The sequence below is a fragment of the Phyllostomus hastatus genome, unplaced genomic scaffold (genome assembly GCF_019186645.2).
Source record: "Phyllostomus hastatus isolate PE091 unplaced genomic scaffold, TTU_PhHast_1.1 phas_contig_147, whole genome shotgun sequence".
Taxonomy (NCBI): Eukaryota; Metazoa; Chordata; class Mammalia; order Chiroptera; family Phyllostomidae; genus Phyllostomus; species Phyllostomus hastatus.
The window spans coordinates 6742923-6760177 of NW_025333603.1; the positions used below are offsets into that span (position 1 = coordinate 6742923).

General features: G+C 35.2%; 1 protein-coding gene across 2 annotated transcripts in view; it reads left to right on the top strand.

The window, feature by feature from the left end:
- The window catches only part of NRDC (nardilysin convertase), a 68187-nt gene that overhangs the window by 37994 nt on the left and 12938 nt on the right, over positions 1-17255 (top strand). For both annotated transcript variants that reach the window (XM_045858212.1, XM_045858202.1), the window contains 12 exons: positions 640-713; positions 2094-2163; positions 4494-4571; positions 5725-5845; positions 5925-5983; positions 6241-6295; positions 9939-10043; positions 12159-12282; positions 12811-12897; positions 13487-13606; positions 14855-14906; positions 15851-16001. In XM_045858212.1, the coding sequence (XP_045714168.1) occupies positions 640-713; positions 2094-2163; positions 4494-4571; positions 5725-5845; positions 5925-5983; positions 6241-6295; positions 9939-10043; positions 12159-12282; positions 12811-12897; positions 13487-13606; positions 14855-14906; positions 15851-16001 (1096 nt within the window). The remainder of the gene's footprint in view (positions 1-639; positions 714-2093; positions 2164-4493; positions 4572-5724; positions 5846-5924; positions 5984-6240; positions 6296-9938; positions 10044-12158; positions 12283-12810; positions 12898-13486; positions 13607-14854; positions 14907-15850; positions 16002-17255) is intronic.

The following is a 17255-nucleotide window of genomic DNA, read 5'->3' on the forward strand; positions in this document are numbered from 1 at the left end:
AATCAGAGGTATAATTTAATAGAGGGATTCATTAGGTCCTATAAATTCCTGATAAGAATTTTAAATATTTTTCTTTAATATTACTCACTAACAACTTTTGTTCCTAATCAGAAAGATTAAAACTTCTTCTAGATATTTAATATTAATTCATATTGACCATGTTTTAGAAGAAATATTAGTTACAGTATCTTTAACAAGATCGGAAGCCTCTAGAAAAAGTCTTGTAAATACCAAGGTGCTTAATATAATGCTTTATACCTAATAATCCATATCTGTTTGTTGAATTTAAAAATTATCTCTAGTATAAATTTTCTTTCTCAAATGACTTTGTATAGGAGGAGAACTAAAAATGAATTTGCTGAGAGAGGCAGTAAATATTGGGAGGGGAAGTCCCTTTAATTTGTTTTATATCTCTTGTGAGTTTTTATGATATTTGAGTCATTGGGACTGAAGTTAAGAACAGGGTGTATAGTTCAGGATTTTGTGGCTTTATTGCCATCTATTCACTTATGTGTAGAATGCTTTTCAGCCAGGAGTATGTAGAATAAATTATACATACCTATCAGTTAGGCATCCCTAAAGATACTGCTTATAAAGGCTTTTGCCAATTAAATTTTAATGTATTTGTTTTATTTTCAGTGGGTTACCCAAACCAAACTTTGGCCATTTAACGGATCCATTTGACACACCAGCATTTAACAAACTTTATAGAGGTTCGTGAACCAAAGGTTTAAAACTGTTTGAAATAATTTTAGCACATTCTCTAAAACTTAATTGAGGCTGCCAATTTTCTTCAGAAATGAGAACACAACAGAGAGTACTGCTGGGTTGGAAAGGGAGTAGGTGGATGGTGGAGGTCCATTTAGCCACTGACTAGCAGCAGATTGATTGGCCTACTGCTACTTGAGTCTATTTCATGCTTTCTTCCTGTTTTCCCCTCGTTCCCTTTTGTTCTTTGTGTTTTTGTTTGTTTGTTTCTCTCCTATTTCATTTAATCTATATTCTGCTCTTTTTTTTTTCCCTTTAAAAAGAAAAAACAGGAGGGGAAAACATTAAACATAAAATATAGAAGAGGAGAAAACATTTTGGATATATTTTCTTGTATCTTTATTATAAAAACAATTTTTGTTAAGTGAAGAAAAATTCGTGAAGCAATAGGAGGTAAAAATCACCCCTAAATCTTACCATCCAGAGAAGTCGTTTGGCCAAATTTCCTTTTGAGTTTCTGTGGTTATATTTTCTTAATGCAGTTGAGATTGTAAAGTATATACCCTTCTCTCTCTTCCTTTTTTAATACATTTGTAATAACTGCCCAGTGAGCTATCACATAATTATACTATAATTTACTTAGGAATTTGCCCATAACAAATATTGTAGAAACATTTTAAATTCATCATTTCTCTTCCTTTGCTCCTTTTGTCATGGCAGGTTTTTTTTTTTTCTCTTTTCCTAGTTTCCTAAGTATTCCTTCCTCTTCCTCTTTTTTGCCCTATTGTCTGTCTCTTGCCTCTTTCCTCTTCCTTCCCTCTCATAAGTGACTGTTTTGTCACACCCTCTGCTGTTGGTTGGCTCCATAGCTAAGCTGGCTGACTTTTGGTTGTATTCTTTCTGGCTTTAGATTTTCTCTTCACAGAATCCTAGAATAATAGCACTGGGAACAATCTTAGAGCTACTTTAGCCTAATCTACTCACTTACCATCAGAAAACAGATCCAAAAGATTTAAATGCAAGTGATTTTTCTCAAGATTATATAAATATGTATAGCAAGAGAGAGGTAGGGCTGGATTTCAACCAGGGGGCTCCTGACTCCTAGTCCTGTATTCTTGCGAGAAGGGATCCATCCTTAGGAACATTTAATATTTTGATAGTTCTTTTATCCATGCTTTCTCTACATGTGAAACCAAATTGAAACAAGTCACAAAAATTACATTATTCAAATTGGAAAATTGGCAACTTGAAATAATAATTGCATTGTATTTAACCTTCCCCTGCTTAATGGAGGATGAAGTTTATTGAATTAAAAAAAATTCATGTAACATAGTAAAAGTTATGGTGAAACTCTCATATCTGTTCTTCTGAAAAATATTTTTTAGTTGTTCCAATTAGAAAAATTCATGCTCTGACCATCACATGGGCACTTCCCCCTCAACAACAACATTACAGGTAAGAGTTCAAGGGCAAATTTACTCCATTATTTGCTGAGCGACAGTTATATTTTTAAAGCATATTGAATGGTTTGAATTTGGGGTTCTGGATTTATTGTATAAACTCAGGTGATGTGGTAAACTGGGACCTCATTACAAAATTTTTCAAGCCTTGCTATATACTTTAATGTCTTCTTGGGTATAAAAGCTAGAGTTTTCTTATAACTGGTTTGCTTTTTTCTGAGTCTTTGAAATGAAGTATTTCTCTAAATTATTTGTTTGTTTATTTGCCAGTTGTGACATTTAGTTTGATCTTGTCAAAAGTAAATAAGTTTGAGCTTGGAATGTGACTACAGCGTAAGTCTCAAGGACTTCTAGGAATTGGTAATGAGTTAGGACAGATTTTACAAATTAGGAGAACATTTTAGCTTATTTATACAGTTATCTTATTTGAGCAATATAGCATGGATCCAGACATTCTTTGAAGGTAAGGATCAGCCAATGCCTACAAATGCTTTTCTAATTAAAAACAAATGCCAATAAACAGATAAACATTTAACCTATTTTAAAAAACTATTACCAACAAAATAAAACCATGATGATACACATACAAGCAGAAGGAAAGAAAGTAATGCATGTTGCCTAATCTCAGTTAAAAATTGCTTTTTAAAAGTGTATATATTAGAGTATTCAAACATTCAAGTCCCATAAAGTTAGCAAGAACAGGATACTTGCAGTAAGAAAGCAGAGAACATGTGTTGTCTACTGGCTTTTGGTGCAAGGATAATATGCATTGATTGTTATGTTAGAGTGTCCCTTAAAGTGTTAAAATTATCACATGCATATTTAAAAGTTTATTCATCTGTTTTGAATTTTTTAATTTTTTGAATTTTTACTGTAAAAATAATACATGCTTATAAAATATTAAAATAGGACAAAAGGGTATTAAGTAAAAAGTAAAGCTCTGCTTCTTTTCTTGGTCTCTGTCCTCAAAGATATGTCTAAAATCAATAATGTTATATAGTTCAGACATTAAAATAATGAATATAAAACACTTTATTTCCTATTTTTTGCATTTTCTATTTTCTTAATAACAAAACCTGTTTACCTTCTGACTGATTATCAAGGTAATTCATTGTAGAAATCTTGAAAACTACTGGAGTAGAAAAAGTCATTCATGATTCTGTTTTCCAAAGACCATTAACATTTCTGTATGTTTCCTTTCAGTTATTTGTGTGTGTGTGTGTACTGTTAATTTTTTTAAATGTGATGTTCATCATGAGTTTTTTGCATTCCCAAATATGTGAATTCCCAGTAAATTAGCTTTTTGTGGGAGCCCCTTTTCTACAAAGAAGCAACTGTTTTATCTCCCAGAGTTATCAAATACAGTGCAGTTAGCTTTGTTCAGATGCAAGTATCGTGTAATCACTGTGTTCATTCTTTAACTGATGGGCTCCCCTGCAGCAGTCTTACTGTAGATGTAATTCAGATTCAGACTTTAAACAATGTTGTGTGGGTTTTGGGGATTGCTTGATATAGTTGAAGTCATAATATTATATCTTGACTTCTAAAAGTTCACTGATAATAGTTCTGTGCAGTAATTTTAAAATTTAAGAATGTTTAGATTTCCTAACCCAATATATTTTTCTATATTTTGTTTTGGTAGGAATATATTTCTGAAATTATAGTAGAAGCCAGTGGGAAAAGACAATATGATAACATATATACAACTACTCAGACTATTAAAGTATATTTATTATATAATAAAGCATTTTTATACCTGTTACTGCATTTTCATGAAAGTCCCATGAGTAAGTAGTTAGGTAAGTGAAGAGGGAAAAAATATAGAGAGGCTAAGATTTTTGCTTAAGAGCATTTACTCAAAGGAAAAGCTAAAACTGTAACTTAGATTTTCTAACCCTTAGAGCAACACATTTCAGTTTACTGCAGTCTGATGGAATACCGAAAGCTTTTACAGATACAGAATGATTTATATTGCATTAGCTTCTAAAATTATAAAGAATCTGTATTATTTCCATTTTGGGTGAAACAAAAATGAGTGATTTTACCACAAAGAGAAGTTAAGTTTGGTGGCTGAGAGGAAAAGTAGAAGTCTTAAATTTTGGAGTGATTTTACTCATTCAGTGATTTCAGATGAAGTTAAATTTTACCATGTTTTCTGTCTTTATCTTCCTACTATCAAATTAATTATAATTTCATGGTTAGTGGAATTCGTGTGAGAATAAGTTTATAATCATATTCTCAAATATTGTAGTCACAGAAATATGGTTTTCTTGTGTTTTAATACCTTACTTTTTAAAATTTCTGACCTTAGTATTTTTTTAAAAGGGTGAAGCCACTTCATTATATCTCTTGGCTGGTTGGACATGAAGGCAAAGGCAGCATTCTTTCTTACCTTAGAAAAAAGCAAGTATTCAATTAATGAATTGTAGCAATCTCTGAAAAACAGTAGATAATAAGTGTTATGTAACCCATTCTTTTCTCTTTTTGCTTTATCTGCCAGGAGCTTAGAGTCAAATCTAATGCTTAATTACAGTTACTGTAATAATCTAGATTATTTTAATGGCTGTATTATATATGTGTATTTTCTCGGAAGCCCCCTTTTAGCCCATGTTGGAAGTACTTGTACGCAGAATTTAAAAAATCATAAGCTAATAGATTCCAGAGTTACATAAAAGGTTAGCTCTAACCAAGAATTTAGATTTGAATATTTGTTATTTAAACGCTGAGGATCTGCAAGCTTTCACAGTCCAAAAGGTAGACTAAAGAGAATTTCCTTGGGCATATAAATCATAATACCTAAGTATGTGGAACTGTGAACAGTATATGCAGCCATGTTAGCAGAATGATTCCTCGTGCATTTAGGCACTTGTTTAACTTGTCTAGCCAAGTGATAGAAATAGAGCGTTAGCATCAGGATCAATACATTAAAGTAATTCTTTGTTTGATTTTTTCTATACATTAATTCAAGAATGGAAAGGTAGATGAAAAATTAAAATAAGTACTTTAAAACATTAGTATGTACTAGAACATTCAAAGAAAGTTGAGAAGGCAAGGCTATTATAAAAGACTAATGTTGTTAGGTACTTACATGCCTTACACAGTAAATGTGAAATGCTTTGAGATGTGCGTAACCTTTCTACCTTGCTGAATTTTATTAAAATTTCCAACTCTATTCTGGCTTTCTCTCTCTTTATTTTAGGTTTTTAATATTTTGCTGTTCAATGAAATTACTATGGCTTCATAAAACTTAATATTTTACTATTTGTAATATATTAGTGTTTCTAGTAAACAAATAAATATGGCTATTTCTTCTGGTGATTCCTGAATGTACTGTAATTCCTTGGGATACCTTTGTGCTTTTAAAGTTTGTGCTCTTCAACTTACTATTGGAAAGCATGTTTGCATCAAAAGCTGAATTTCCCAAATTTTACATAGAAATCCTACTTTGATAAATCCTATTTTGAAATCCTACTTAGAAATCCTATTTTGTTAATTTGATGTATTTGTTGAGTATCGGTTCCATATATTGATTGGATAAATTTTTTTCTAATTGTAGATGCTGGGCTCTTGCATTATTTGGTGGAAATGGTGAGACAGGATTTGAGCAAAATTCTACTTACTCAGTATTCAGTATTTCTATTACATTGACTGATGAGGGTTATGAACATTTCTATGAGGTAAATAATTAAAATGGAGGATTTTTTAATATATAGGTATCACTTTATGCAAAAATATAACCAGATGTTTTGTCCTTAGGTGGCTCATACTGTTTTCCAGTATTTAAAAATGCTGCAGACACTAGGCCCAGACAAAAGGTAATGCATACTTACTAGAATTAGGCCAGAAGTCAGTCCTAGTATGTTCTCATGTTTAGGCTGCCAGTAAACAGTGTTCCAGTCCTGCTTTGATGATTTGTCAGGCATTTGCTGCTTATTTTCCTTTACTGGCTCCATATTCTTATTCTCTACATGTGAATGGACAGTCTGTTTATTTTTATGCTTCTCTTCTCTTGCTGATGATTTGAATGAGAAATTTAAATATGTCTTCTGATTATAATTTTCTTCTTTCACAGAATTTTTGAAGAGATTCAGAAAATTGAGGACAATGAGTTTCATTACCAAGAACAGGTACTGGAAGTCAAATTCTTTTTTAATGTTTTCTGAGACCAAAATGAAAACTGGTGTGGACATTGTTCCTCTTTTATTTAATTATTTATTTTTTTAGAGAGAGGGGAAGGGAGAGAGAAAGAGAGGCAGAGAAACATTGATGTGTGAGAGAGAAACACCAATAGGTTGCCTCGTGTACAACCCCAATCAGGGGTCTGGCCCAAAACCCAGGCAGGTGCCCTGACCGGGAATCAACCCGCGACCTTCGGGTTTGTAGGACGACATATAACCCACTGAGCCATACCAGTCAGTGCCATTGTTCCTCTTTCTGGAAATGTCAGTAGAGTTTTAATTGTGCCATTCTCTGTCATGTGAGTCTCAAGATGGCCTTGAGTCTATCTGAAAATTAGCTCTCTTGTTTTTGAGTATTTTTACTGAGCAGTGGTGAAGGACTAGGCAGATTGACACAGATCATATTTTAATCATACATATATATAGTCATCCATCGGTCTATCCCTTTGATAAACATTCATGGAGATCTTGCTATGGTACTTGATATTTGGAGGATTCCAATATTGTGAAGACATCCTACAAGATAATCAGTAGTAATAACCATACATAATGTTAGAAACAGTGCACTCTGGGATTTCAGAGCGAGGAGAACATTTGCCTTGATTGGAATATAACCAGGGAAGTTTTCGTGGATATGGAAAATTTGAATTGCATTTAAAAATGGATATGGTTTGGAGACATTCTAAGCAATGGGAAGCACATGAGGTACTCTGGAGTGCTGTGGAAAAGTTAGCGATCCTACCTGTCTGTTGGATAGGGTCCATGAACGGAAGGTGTTATATAAGGCTGAAAGGTCAGAATTTTAGAGCAGGGTGTTTTTTTTTTAAAACCTTTTGTGCTGGATCCCTTTGGAAATCTGTTAAACCTGTGCATTCCTCTTCAGAATAATATTTTATCCCTCCAAATTTTTAAACTCAAACAGCCATAGCAGTCCAGTGACCACTGGTATATCCCTCACCTGGATTCACTGATTGATGTTTTGCCATATTGTATTTTTTCTTTATCTTTTTATATATGTGTATGTGGGTGTATGTGTATTTTTTCCTCAAAACATTTGAGATTTAATCATAGATATTATTGTACTTTACCTGTACATTTTAAAGCATGTATCTGCTAAAAACAAATGTATTCTCTTGCATAATCTGACTAAAATTGTCAAACTCAGACAATTTAACATTGAAACAATACTGTTAATTATTGCATAGTTCGTAGAATAGTTTTCCTAAGTGCATAAAATAAAATACATTGTTTACAAAAGGTATTGAAATAAAGTACTCAAAATAGTAAATAAAATATAATCTTCATTAATATTAAGTTATAAGGTCTAGTGGTAGGTCTAATAATTATTATAATTTTTAGATAGCAATGAGTATGATATTTTAAGATATCTACAACTATATTGTGATTTCTTTTGGTTATAGCCATAGATGCTACTAATACTGTTGTGGTTTGTTGCCATATTCATAATTGAATAAAAATGAGAAATTAGAGATTAGTGAAATAAATATGTAATTTCTTCCCAATCACATTCTTACATGACCACCCCCTCCTGAATTTGTCCGCTGAATCTTACAGGAGGTGTCCATAGACCCTAGATTAAGAGCCTGTGATTTAGAACCAGTTTGTAGGGTATCTTGGAACCTGTCTTTTTGGATCATTACCAAAGATGATTCCCTGAATATCTACTATTAAGTAGAGAAAACTTAAGCACATGAGGACAAGATCACAAAAACTATAAGCTTTGAGCTGTTATTGATTCCTCTGTAATCTGCTCTGTATACTTGAAGTCACTTGAAATTGAAATGATCTTACTCTGTGAAAACAGAAAGGCTGCTATGACTCGTATTGGCCTTTAGAGGCTCCTGCACACAGTCCTCCCTATTCATTCATATGCATAGAACCGCGAGTCTTGTCATCTACCTTATCAGGAGTGATTTTGTTCTTTTCAGCTCTGGTGGCAACATGTGGGCCAGAACTGTGGCAGAGGAGTGGGAACAAGGATTGTGGAGTACAATCCTAAGTGATGCACAAATTCCTTTTTGGGGGACCTGCTTTTTAGCATTGGTTGAGTGACATTTTCTTTCTGTCCCTTTACTTCCTTCTTAGCAATGCATTTCAAGATTTTTGTTTACTGACATCTCTGCATTTTATAGCTTATTTCTTTTACTTCTAGCAATATTCATGAATACTTACTTTGATTCTAAAACATGAGCCCAAAACACCTTAAATAAAAACCTAATCATTGCAAAGTCAGAACAAATCAGTAAGGTCCGTCCATATCTATATGAACTGCTAAACTAACTCCAGTAGCTCAGTTTATTTTGGCATTTATGTATACTCTTTTTAAACAAAGTTGAAATGTCTCCTTTTCAGACTTTTTTTCTAGTCTTCATCAATAAATATGCCCCTTTCAAAGTAGTCTCTTTTTAAACTTAAAAAAATTTTTAATTTTACATAGGAACTTGGACTTAGTATGTCTTGTAATAGGTCAACTATTTGAACTAGATTGAAAAGCTGTTTAAGTGCTTTTTCTGTAGGCAGAAAAACAGGAACAATATAACAATAAAGGAAGACAGTAAAAGTTTGTAGTAAATGAAAAAATTAGAGGATAGACAATAACTTAGAACCTTTATACATTACTGGTGGGGGTGTAAAATGGTGCACTTCTTTGGAAAACAGTTTGATAGTTCCTTAAAAATTTGAATAGTCCTCACCAGTGTGGCTCAGTTGGTTGGGTGTTGTCCTGCAAATCAAAATATCAGCGGTTCAATTCCCAGTTAGTGTACATACCTGGGTTACAAGTTTGGTCCCAGTTGGGGCATGTTTGAGAAGCAACCAGTCATTTCTCTGTCATAACTCTGCCTGTTACTTTCTCACTCTGTGACCTTGGACAAATGACCTAGACAATCTGAGTATATGTCCTCATTACAAAATGTGGGAATGGAACCACTGGTTCCACTTGGTTGAAGATTCTGTGCATCTGGGTGCTCACATGCTTGAACTGATTGCTTTCCTCTGGAAGAGTATTTCCATTTCATAGATTAGAGAACTGTGGTTTAAATTGAAATAATATACTGATTAATATAACTTCTTGTATCAAGACTCTTATCTAATCGTACATTTTGATTTTTACATTAATTTGATTCATGGTTACAAATAGCTTTTAGGTAGCTTTTCGGTGATAGTGCTGCAGTGATAAAATAATGAAGTCCCTGTCTTTAGGGACCTCACAGCATTGTGGGGTACCTGGCATATAAACTAGCATTTACAGTTCAGTCTTATAATTGCTCTCATGAGGAGGCTGTGACATAATTGGAGCCTGGTGTGTTGTAGGGCTCAGGGTGGGGGATTAGAGGAGTGTTAGGTTAAAGCTCCTTAAGCTTGTAGCTCCGGTTAATTTATTTCTTGAAATTCTGACCATCAGTTTCTTTAACTGCAGTTAAGTTTGGTTTTATCTGTCAGAAGCTTTTGGTTCATTTTGTGTGTGTGTGTGTGTGTGTGTGTGTGTGTGTGTTTAAAAGAAAAGTATTTGTGGCAAATTAAGGATAATAATGGGGAGTTTCTAGTGCAAAATAATTTTCCCTCTTTACAGACAGACCCAGTTGAGTATGTGGAAAACATGTGTGAAAACATGCAGCTGTACCCACTGCAGGACTTCCTCACTGGAGATCAGCTTCTTTTTGAATACAAGCCAGAAGTAAGGGAGTTTCCATTTCTAATACTTACATTTGGAGAAAGAGGAGGGTGAGAAAGCAGAGAAAAGTACTTAAGAACTGTGGGAATGGAGAAGGCTTGATTGTGTCTAGTCATGTCTTGTTTGTTTAAATTGAAAAAATAGCAGTAGTTTTGTGGGTAATTTTTCATGTTTCTTGTGTAAGATTATGTTTTGATAGGAGAAAATCAAATCCTCTTCTTAGGTACTATTCTTACCATTTTTTAAAGTGTTGAAACATCTACTTAAATAGTTAAAGTGATTACCAAGAATTATGTGCACTGGTTGGTAAGCATATTTAGAGAGTTGTTTAGCTTACCTTTTAATTCAGTTGGAGATGCTGCACAATTAAATCTTAATCATTTTGAAAATATTTACAAGAAAAATATAAGATTCCCTGAATTCAAAACATATGATTTACAGATAATACTACATACAAAAAAAAAATGTTGGTCAGGGTTTTTCCTCCATTGTTCCTGGGCAATAAGTCATGTTTTTTCCCCGTAGGGTAGCAGTTCTCACCAAGGGGTGATTTTGCCCCCTAGGGGATATTTGTTCATGCAGAGACATTTCAGTTGTCAAAACTGGGGGTGCTCCTGGCATCTGGTGGATAGATGCCAGAGACACTGCTAAACATCCTCCAGTGCTGAAGACAGCACCCCACAACAAAGATTTATCTGGCCCGTGGTATTAATAGGGCTAAGGCTGAGAAACTTGGATAAAGGGTATTCTACTATTACGAATTTTAAAGAAGGTTGGGCAAGGTAAAGGAAAAAGCAGCAACCACATGTTCTTGTCATCTCCCTAGGATGGTTGTGCCCAAGGGTCCAAATGTTTTTTTCTGAACCATCATTTGTCATTTTTTCCTCAAAGAAATGGTGAAAAGAAATGGTGTTTAGATGGTAGTTAGCATTTTAAACCTAATCCATAAAATCTTGTTTTAGTCCTACCATAGTGAAGGATTATTGGAGTAGGGCCTGCGTGGGCTCGTTTTTGCTGCTTCTCAGGTGTGAGGCGGCAGTTAAGAGCACTGTAGTCTTTGGAATCACGTACAGACTTGGTTAGAACTTTGTTTTTGCCACTTCTAGCTGTGTTGTCCTGTACAGATTACATAATCTTTGACCTAAGCAAATTATCTTTAACCTCTGAAGCTGTTATTTTCTATAAAATTGGTATACCTTAGGGTTGTTTTTAGTATTAAATAAAATAACATGTTAAACACTATCTGACGCATAGTAAAAACTTAGCGATAGCTATTTTTACTGCTAGTACTATTACTATGTACAATTTGAGATGAGTACTGTTTACCTGAGGGTGGATCCGAAGAAACCCAGAATTTATTTATAAAAAAAAAATTGTGTATTTATTCTTACATGTTTAAACTTCAGTCGCCTTCCAGGTAGTCTTCATTTGATGCAGTACACCTATTGAGATGTTTTTTTCCAGTGCTCAAAAAAGTTTTTGAACTCATAAATTTTGATGTTTTTTAGTGCTTCTGCCATTTTTGTTTCACCTCTTCCACATCAGCAAAATATTTCCCTTTGAGTGCTTTTTTTCATCTGGGGAAACTAAAAAGTTGCTCGGGGTGAAATCAAGGGTGAGGCATGATGGGGGTAATGCCATTTCTGGTCAAAAACTGAATACTTAGCATGGTGTGGGCAGGTGCACTCATAAATCACCCATCATAAAATGGGCAAATGCATTGAAAGAGACTTTAAGAAAATTTCACTGAAGCTGAACACAGCCTCTCACAACAACGCCAGCTGGTGTGTGCACTGATACAGATGGGTTCCTGGATCACACACCTAGCAGGGGAAGCCTGTACTACAAGAAGATAATTATATTCCAGAAGATAATTCCATTTTTCTGGTGTCCCCCCTTATATAGCATTATCAAGAAACATTTTAAACAACTGATAGACTAATGAACTTATGTAAATTAGGGTGTTTATGGACTATAGACATTTTCATTCATGTCAAGATGCTAGGATCTTGGGGTGTCTAACATAACGTGGTTCTGTCTTTTTAACAGATGTTTAGGTTAAGGTTGTTATTGTTGTTCATGTGTCTCCTCCCCCACCCCACCCCCGTCCCTTATTAGGTCATTGCTGAAGCCCTTAATCAGCTAGTTCCTCAAAAAGCGAATCTCGTCCTACTGTCTGGTGCTAATGAGGGAAAATGTGACCTCAAAGAGAAATGGTTTGGGACTCAGTATAGCATGGAAGGTAAAGTGTTTTTAATAATTGTCCTACATTATTTAGGTATGTCTGGCTCACCTGGGAATTTTTATTCCTTAATAATGTGTCTGATGGTTCTTATAGGGGAAAAGTATATGTATTTTCACATTACCTTCAAATGAAAATTATTTATACTTCTTTGCTATCACTTTATATTTATTCGCTAGTGGAAAAATCCTGTTGTCTTGGTAGTTTGGGAGCAGTTTTGACTATGATTTAGAAAAGTACATCTCAAACTTCTTCAGTGTGCGTATGTTATACCTGGAGAGCTTATTAAAATACAGATTCCAATTCAGTAGCTCTTGGGTGGAGCCTGAGACTCTGCAATTCTACAACCTAAGCTCCCAGAGACCCCACTTTGAGTCTCAAGAGTCTAGAATGCCTGGATATATCACTCATAGGTTTCTGAAGAAAGGAGAATTGATTTGTGAAGGCTAGTTGTTGGCTGGTTTGTTATTGAGAGAATTCTGAACATCGCATTTTTGACTGGAACAGTTTGTTTTTCCACCTCTGCAGATGTTGAAAACTCTTGGGCTGAACTTTGGAAGAGTAATTTCGAATTAAATCCAGATCTTCATCTTCCAGCTGAAAACAAATACATAGGTCAGTGAAATAGCAATCATTGTAGATAATCCACCCATGTTCTAATAAAACAAATAGCACCTATATAGAACATTATGTTTTACAAAGAATGGTTTGCCCAGTAACACTCTGGGATGGGCATCACTGTTTTCTTACTTTTTCGAATGAGAAAACGGGCTCAAAAAAGTAAAGCAACTTGTCGAAGTTGGTGAATGGAGGAAACAGGACGCAAACATAGATCTTGGGGCTCTCTAAAACATTTTTTTTTGCTTGTATGCTAGCTGATCCTTTCAGTCTATGTTGGAATTGTCATTATCTTTTCTGGTTGTTTTAGTGTTTTTCAAACTATAGATTGCAACCCATTAGAGGATTGTGAAATCAGTGTAATGGGCTGTGATGTCAGTGTAATGAATTGTGAAAGCATTAAAAAATCAGTTAGAATGGAAAATAGCAAAATGTTTAATTGTGTGAAGAAAGGGTATTATTTCAAGAACTTTTGTTCCAGATTTCACAAAGTAGTTGTAGTTACTTAGATTTCTGAAGCCAAGAACAGATTGCTGGGAATCCTGATAACCTACTTGAATGAGTTGTTACTGTTTTCTTTTGTTAGCCACGGACTTCATGTTGAAGGCTTTTGATTGTCCGGAGACAGAATACCCTGTTAAAATTGTGAACACTCCACAAGGTTGCCTGTGGTATAAGAAAGACAACAAATTTAAAATCCCCAAAGGTAAAATGCTTCCTTCCCTAAAAGCAGTGAAATAAGTGTTATAAATCTTTCTTCACATTGTAGCAAAAACCTTTTTTTCCTTATGTCTGTCATCTGCCTCCCTCTCCCCTGACCCTTCCATTTGAAGACCTTTGCAGGCTTACCTCGCAGATCGGTGCTGCACTCTTGTGCCACCACAGAAACGCTTGGAATAGAAGCTAAGCCTAAAATGAAATTGTTTTCAGATGTTTTTCTTTCAGTTTAATGAAAGCAGAGCCAGGTATTTGGCCATCTTAGGGAATAGGTGGTACTTTTGAACATCATTTTTAAAAAAAGGTAGAGGCCCTGGCCATGTAGCTCAGTTGGTTAGAGCATTGTCCCAGTGCACCAAGGTTATAGGGTTTGATCCCTGGTCAGGGCACATATAAGAATCAACAATGAATGCATCAATAAGTGGAACAATAAATCAATGTTTCTCTCTCTAAAAAATCAATCAATAAAAAGTTTTTTAAAATGGAGATAGAATAAGAGTACACTAAAGGAAATTATTCTTCGACACCAGAGCCTCATCCAGCATTACAAATGTGAAACATTCTCCATATACCTCCCTCTACATTTTTTTTTTCAGTGTAGAAGCAGCATAGTATACAGTTAAACACTCTTAAATCCTTCAACTTAGTAGCCCAAACTATGTTGCTTTTTTCCCATTCCTGTGCCTTGTATAGGAACCTGCTGAAGCCACATGGAATCAGGGGCTGTGTGCTCTTGGTGGCCATTTAATCCATATCCTTAACCTCAACCAACTATACTGTAGCTCTGAGGAATTCTTGAGTTCATTGGGAAGATGTTGCCTCAGGTTTTTTGGAATAGGTTATAAGAGTTTTCTAAAAATGTTATTATCATTTAATCAGCTTCCTTGGAAAGGCTGTGCTATGACTTTTTGTGAGCACTGGGATTGCTATTGACATGCATACCTCTGTAAACATTTTCCCTGACTAAAGCTGTTGATACATAGGAGCATTTGTAGGCTCCTCTGTGTGTCTGTCTGTATCTCTGATCTTTCTATAGAGTAAAGTGTGCCTTCTGGTCATTATTTGGAATGGTAAATACTACTTTTAAAAGACCCTTAGGATAAAAATGTAATGAAGATTTAAGGATTAATAGCTTATTTCAGAATTTTAAACAAGCATGATATTGGGGAAAAATAGATGTATAGACTATTGAGGCCTCTGGCCTTTATTTTCTTATCTATGATCTTTTTTCTTTCAGCATATATACGTTTCCACCTGATCTCACCTTTGATACAGAAGTCTGCAGCCAAGTAAGCAATTGTCCTCTTTTCCAGAAAAAATTGTTATTATTGAAAACTTTTTTGTTTCATTCTGAATCATTGTATCATCTTCTTTATCAGTACTTGAGCTATGCTGCTGATTTGTGTATTTTTTCCATGCCCAAAACAAATTATTTGGATCAATATAAACATCAAGATGAAGTTGTGGCTGCTGCCTCTCCAGTACCATTTGTAACACAGGCTGATAGTGAAGGCTACTCATAGAATCACTGGTTGAGATAGTGCCTTAGAGACGAGTTTGGGTTAGCTTCCAGTCTGTGATGAGGATGAGTGGATCTGTTGATTCTGTATTTAGAGGCTGCCAAAGAGTCTGATTATGTATACTTTGTTCTTAGCAAATCACTTATATATTTACGTAGATAGCTGCATTGTGAGAGGTCAGAGAACCCAAAATATTTCTGAAACGTAGGAGGTACTCGGGAAATGATTGTGTATTTCTTTTTTCCTTTGCTACTTAACACATAAAATCCAACCTTAAGATGACAAGCAGCATTAACATTTATTAATATTCACTTTAAAAAATACATTACCCTCATCCCTTCCCTTGGAGTTTTAATTTGTCAGTCAGGGTAGGCCACAGTAATGGAGCTGTTAGGCCTGTTACCTTGATACTTTTGATACTTTGATACTTTTTACACCTACTGCACTGTGCAGCATGAATGTGGCGGTTTTCTCTGTGTGCATGAGATGAAAAAGATTGGGAAGCACAGCTGAAGGTAGGCGCTCTATAAAACCTCTGTGACGGTGAGTCCTGGAAGCAGTGTTACCTTGACTCAATGAGTATATAGCTTTACATTCAGGAGAAGTGAGTAAACATCTTTGTAATAGTGAAGTTTCTTACTCTAATTCAAAGCAAATCTTTTCACATCTATTTCTTGCCAATTAACGATGCTGTTTGCATTTTATATTCTCAGCGTGGTCCTCTTTGATATCTTTGTCAATATTCTCACCCATAACCTTGCGGAACCAGCTTATGAAGCAGATGTGGCACAGCTGGAGTATAAGCTGGTAGCTGGAGAACATGGTTTAATTATTCGAGTGAAAGGATTTAACCACAAACTACCTGTAAGTACAAGTGCTCTGTTTTCCCCATAGAGAGCTTTGAGGTTTCATATTTATGTTTGTGGCTCCCATAGCACCGAACATAGAGGCTTGTGCATGGAGTGCCGTCCATAGAAGGTGATCTTTATTCATGTGGGTTATCATGCTGTCTTGTCAGGCGTGTGTGTCCTTTCTTCTTCTTGTACTGTGTCCCATTGTTTGAAGTATGTGTGTCTTGTTTCTCAGTTCTAAGCTTGAGCCTTTTAGAAGCAGGGCATATATCTTGTCAGTAGTTTGTCTTTTGGTAAGGAATGTGTTCCAGTGCCACTTTGTCAAAAGCGTCATAAGCAGAGGAAGAAATGATACAGGGTGCTAGGTGAGAGGGTTGGATCATTGAACACCAGGTAAAGTAATATAATGTACCTGGTGGGTAGAACATATATTCAGCTTTCGGGAACTGGATTCATACAAGAAAAAATCTGGAGGAAAGGCCCTGGCAGAGGTTAGATCTGTGCTAAGAGGTGACAGCATCCATATCTTAGCAGAAACGCTGGTGAAGAATGTAGTTCTCTCCTTTATGCCCTTGTTCGTATCAGACTCCTCAGGGAACAGAGATTGGTCTTAGGACGACACACCATGGAATATTTTACTTTTATCAACCTTCAAAGGCTTACATATAATGTAGCATAAGGTCCCAATAGATTAAAGCCTAATATTGTAGTTGTCATTTGGGAGATATGTTTTGGAATTACCTGGAGAGCTTTTCAAAATATAATCCATAGAAAAGTATTTGAGGTTCTTCATTTTATGAAGCTTACTTAGCTTTAATGTTAAAACCTGAGATAGACGAGTTTTACCTGTAAAATGTAGATACGAATATTTAAAAATTTGAACATTACCTGGCTAGTGTAGCTCAGTGGATTGAGTGCGGGCCTGATTCCCAGAGGGTCACACCAAAGGGCCATGGTTTGATTCCCAGTCAGGGCACAAGTCTGGGTTGCAGGCGAGATCCCCAGTAGGAGGCGTGCTAGAGGCAACCACACATTGATGTTTCCCTTCCTCTCTTTCTCCTTCCCTTCTCCTCTCTCTAAGAATAAATAAATAAAATCTTTTTTAAAAATTGAACATTAAGTGCAACAATGTAATAAAAAGAATAATTCATTCTGATCATGTGCCAGGAATGCAGAGGGTTGGTGTTCAGTATTAGAAAGTTGATGAATAAACCATAACACAGGTCAAATGAGAAGCACAACAGGCATACCTCAGAGTTGTGTGGGT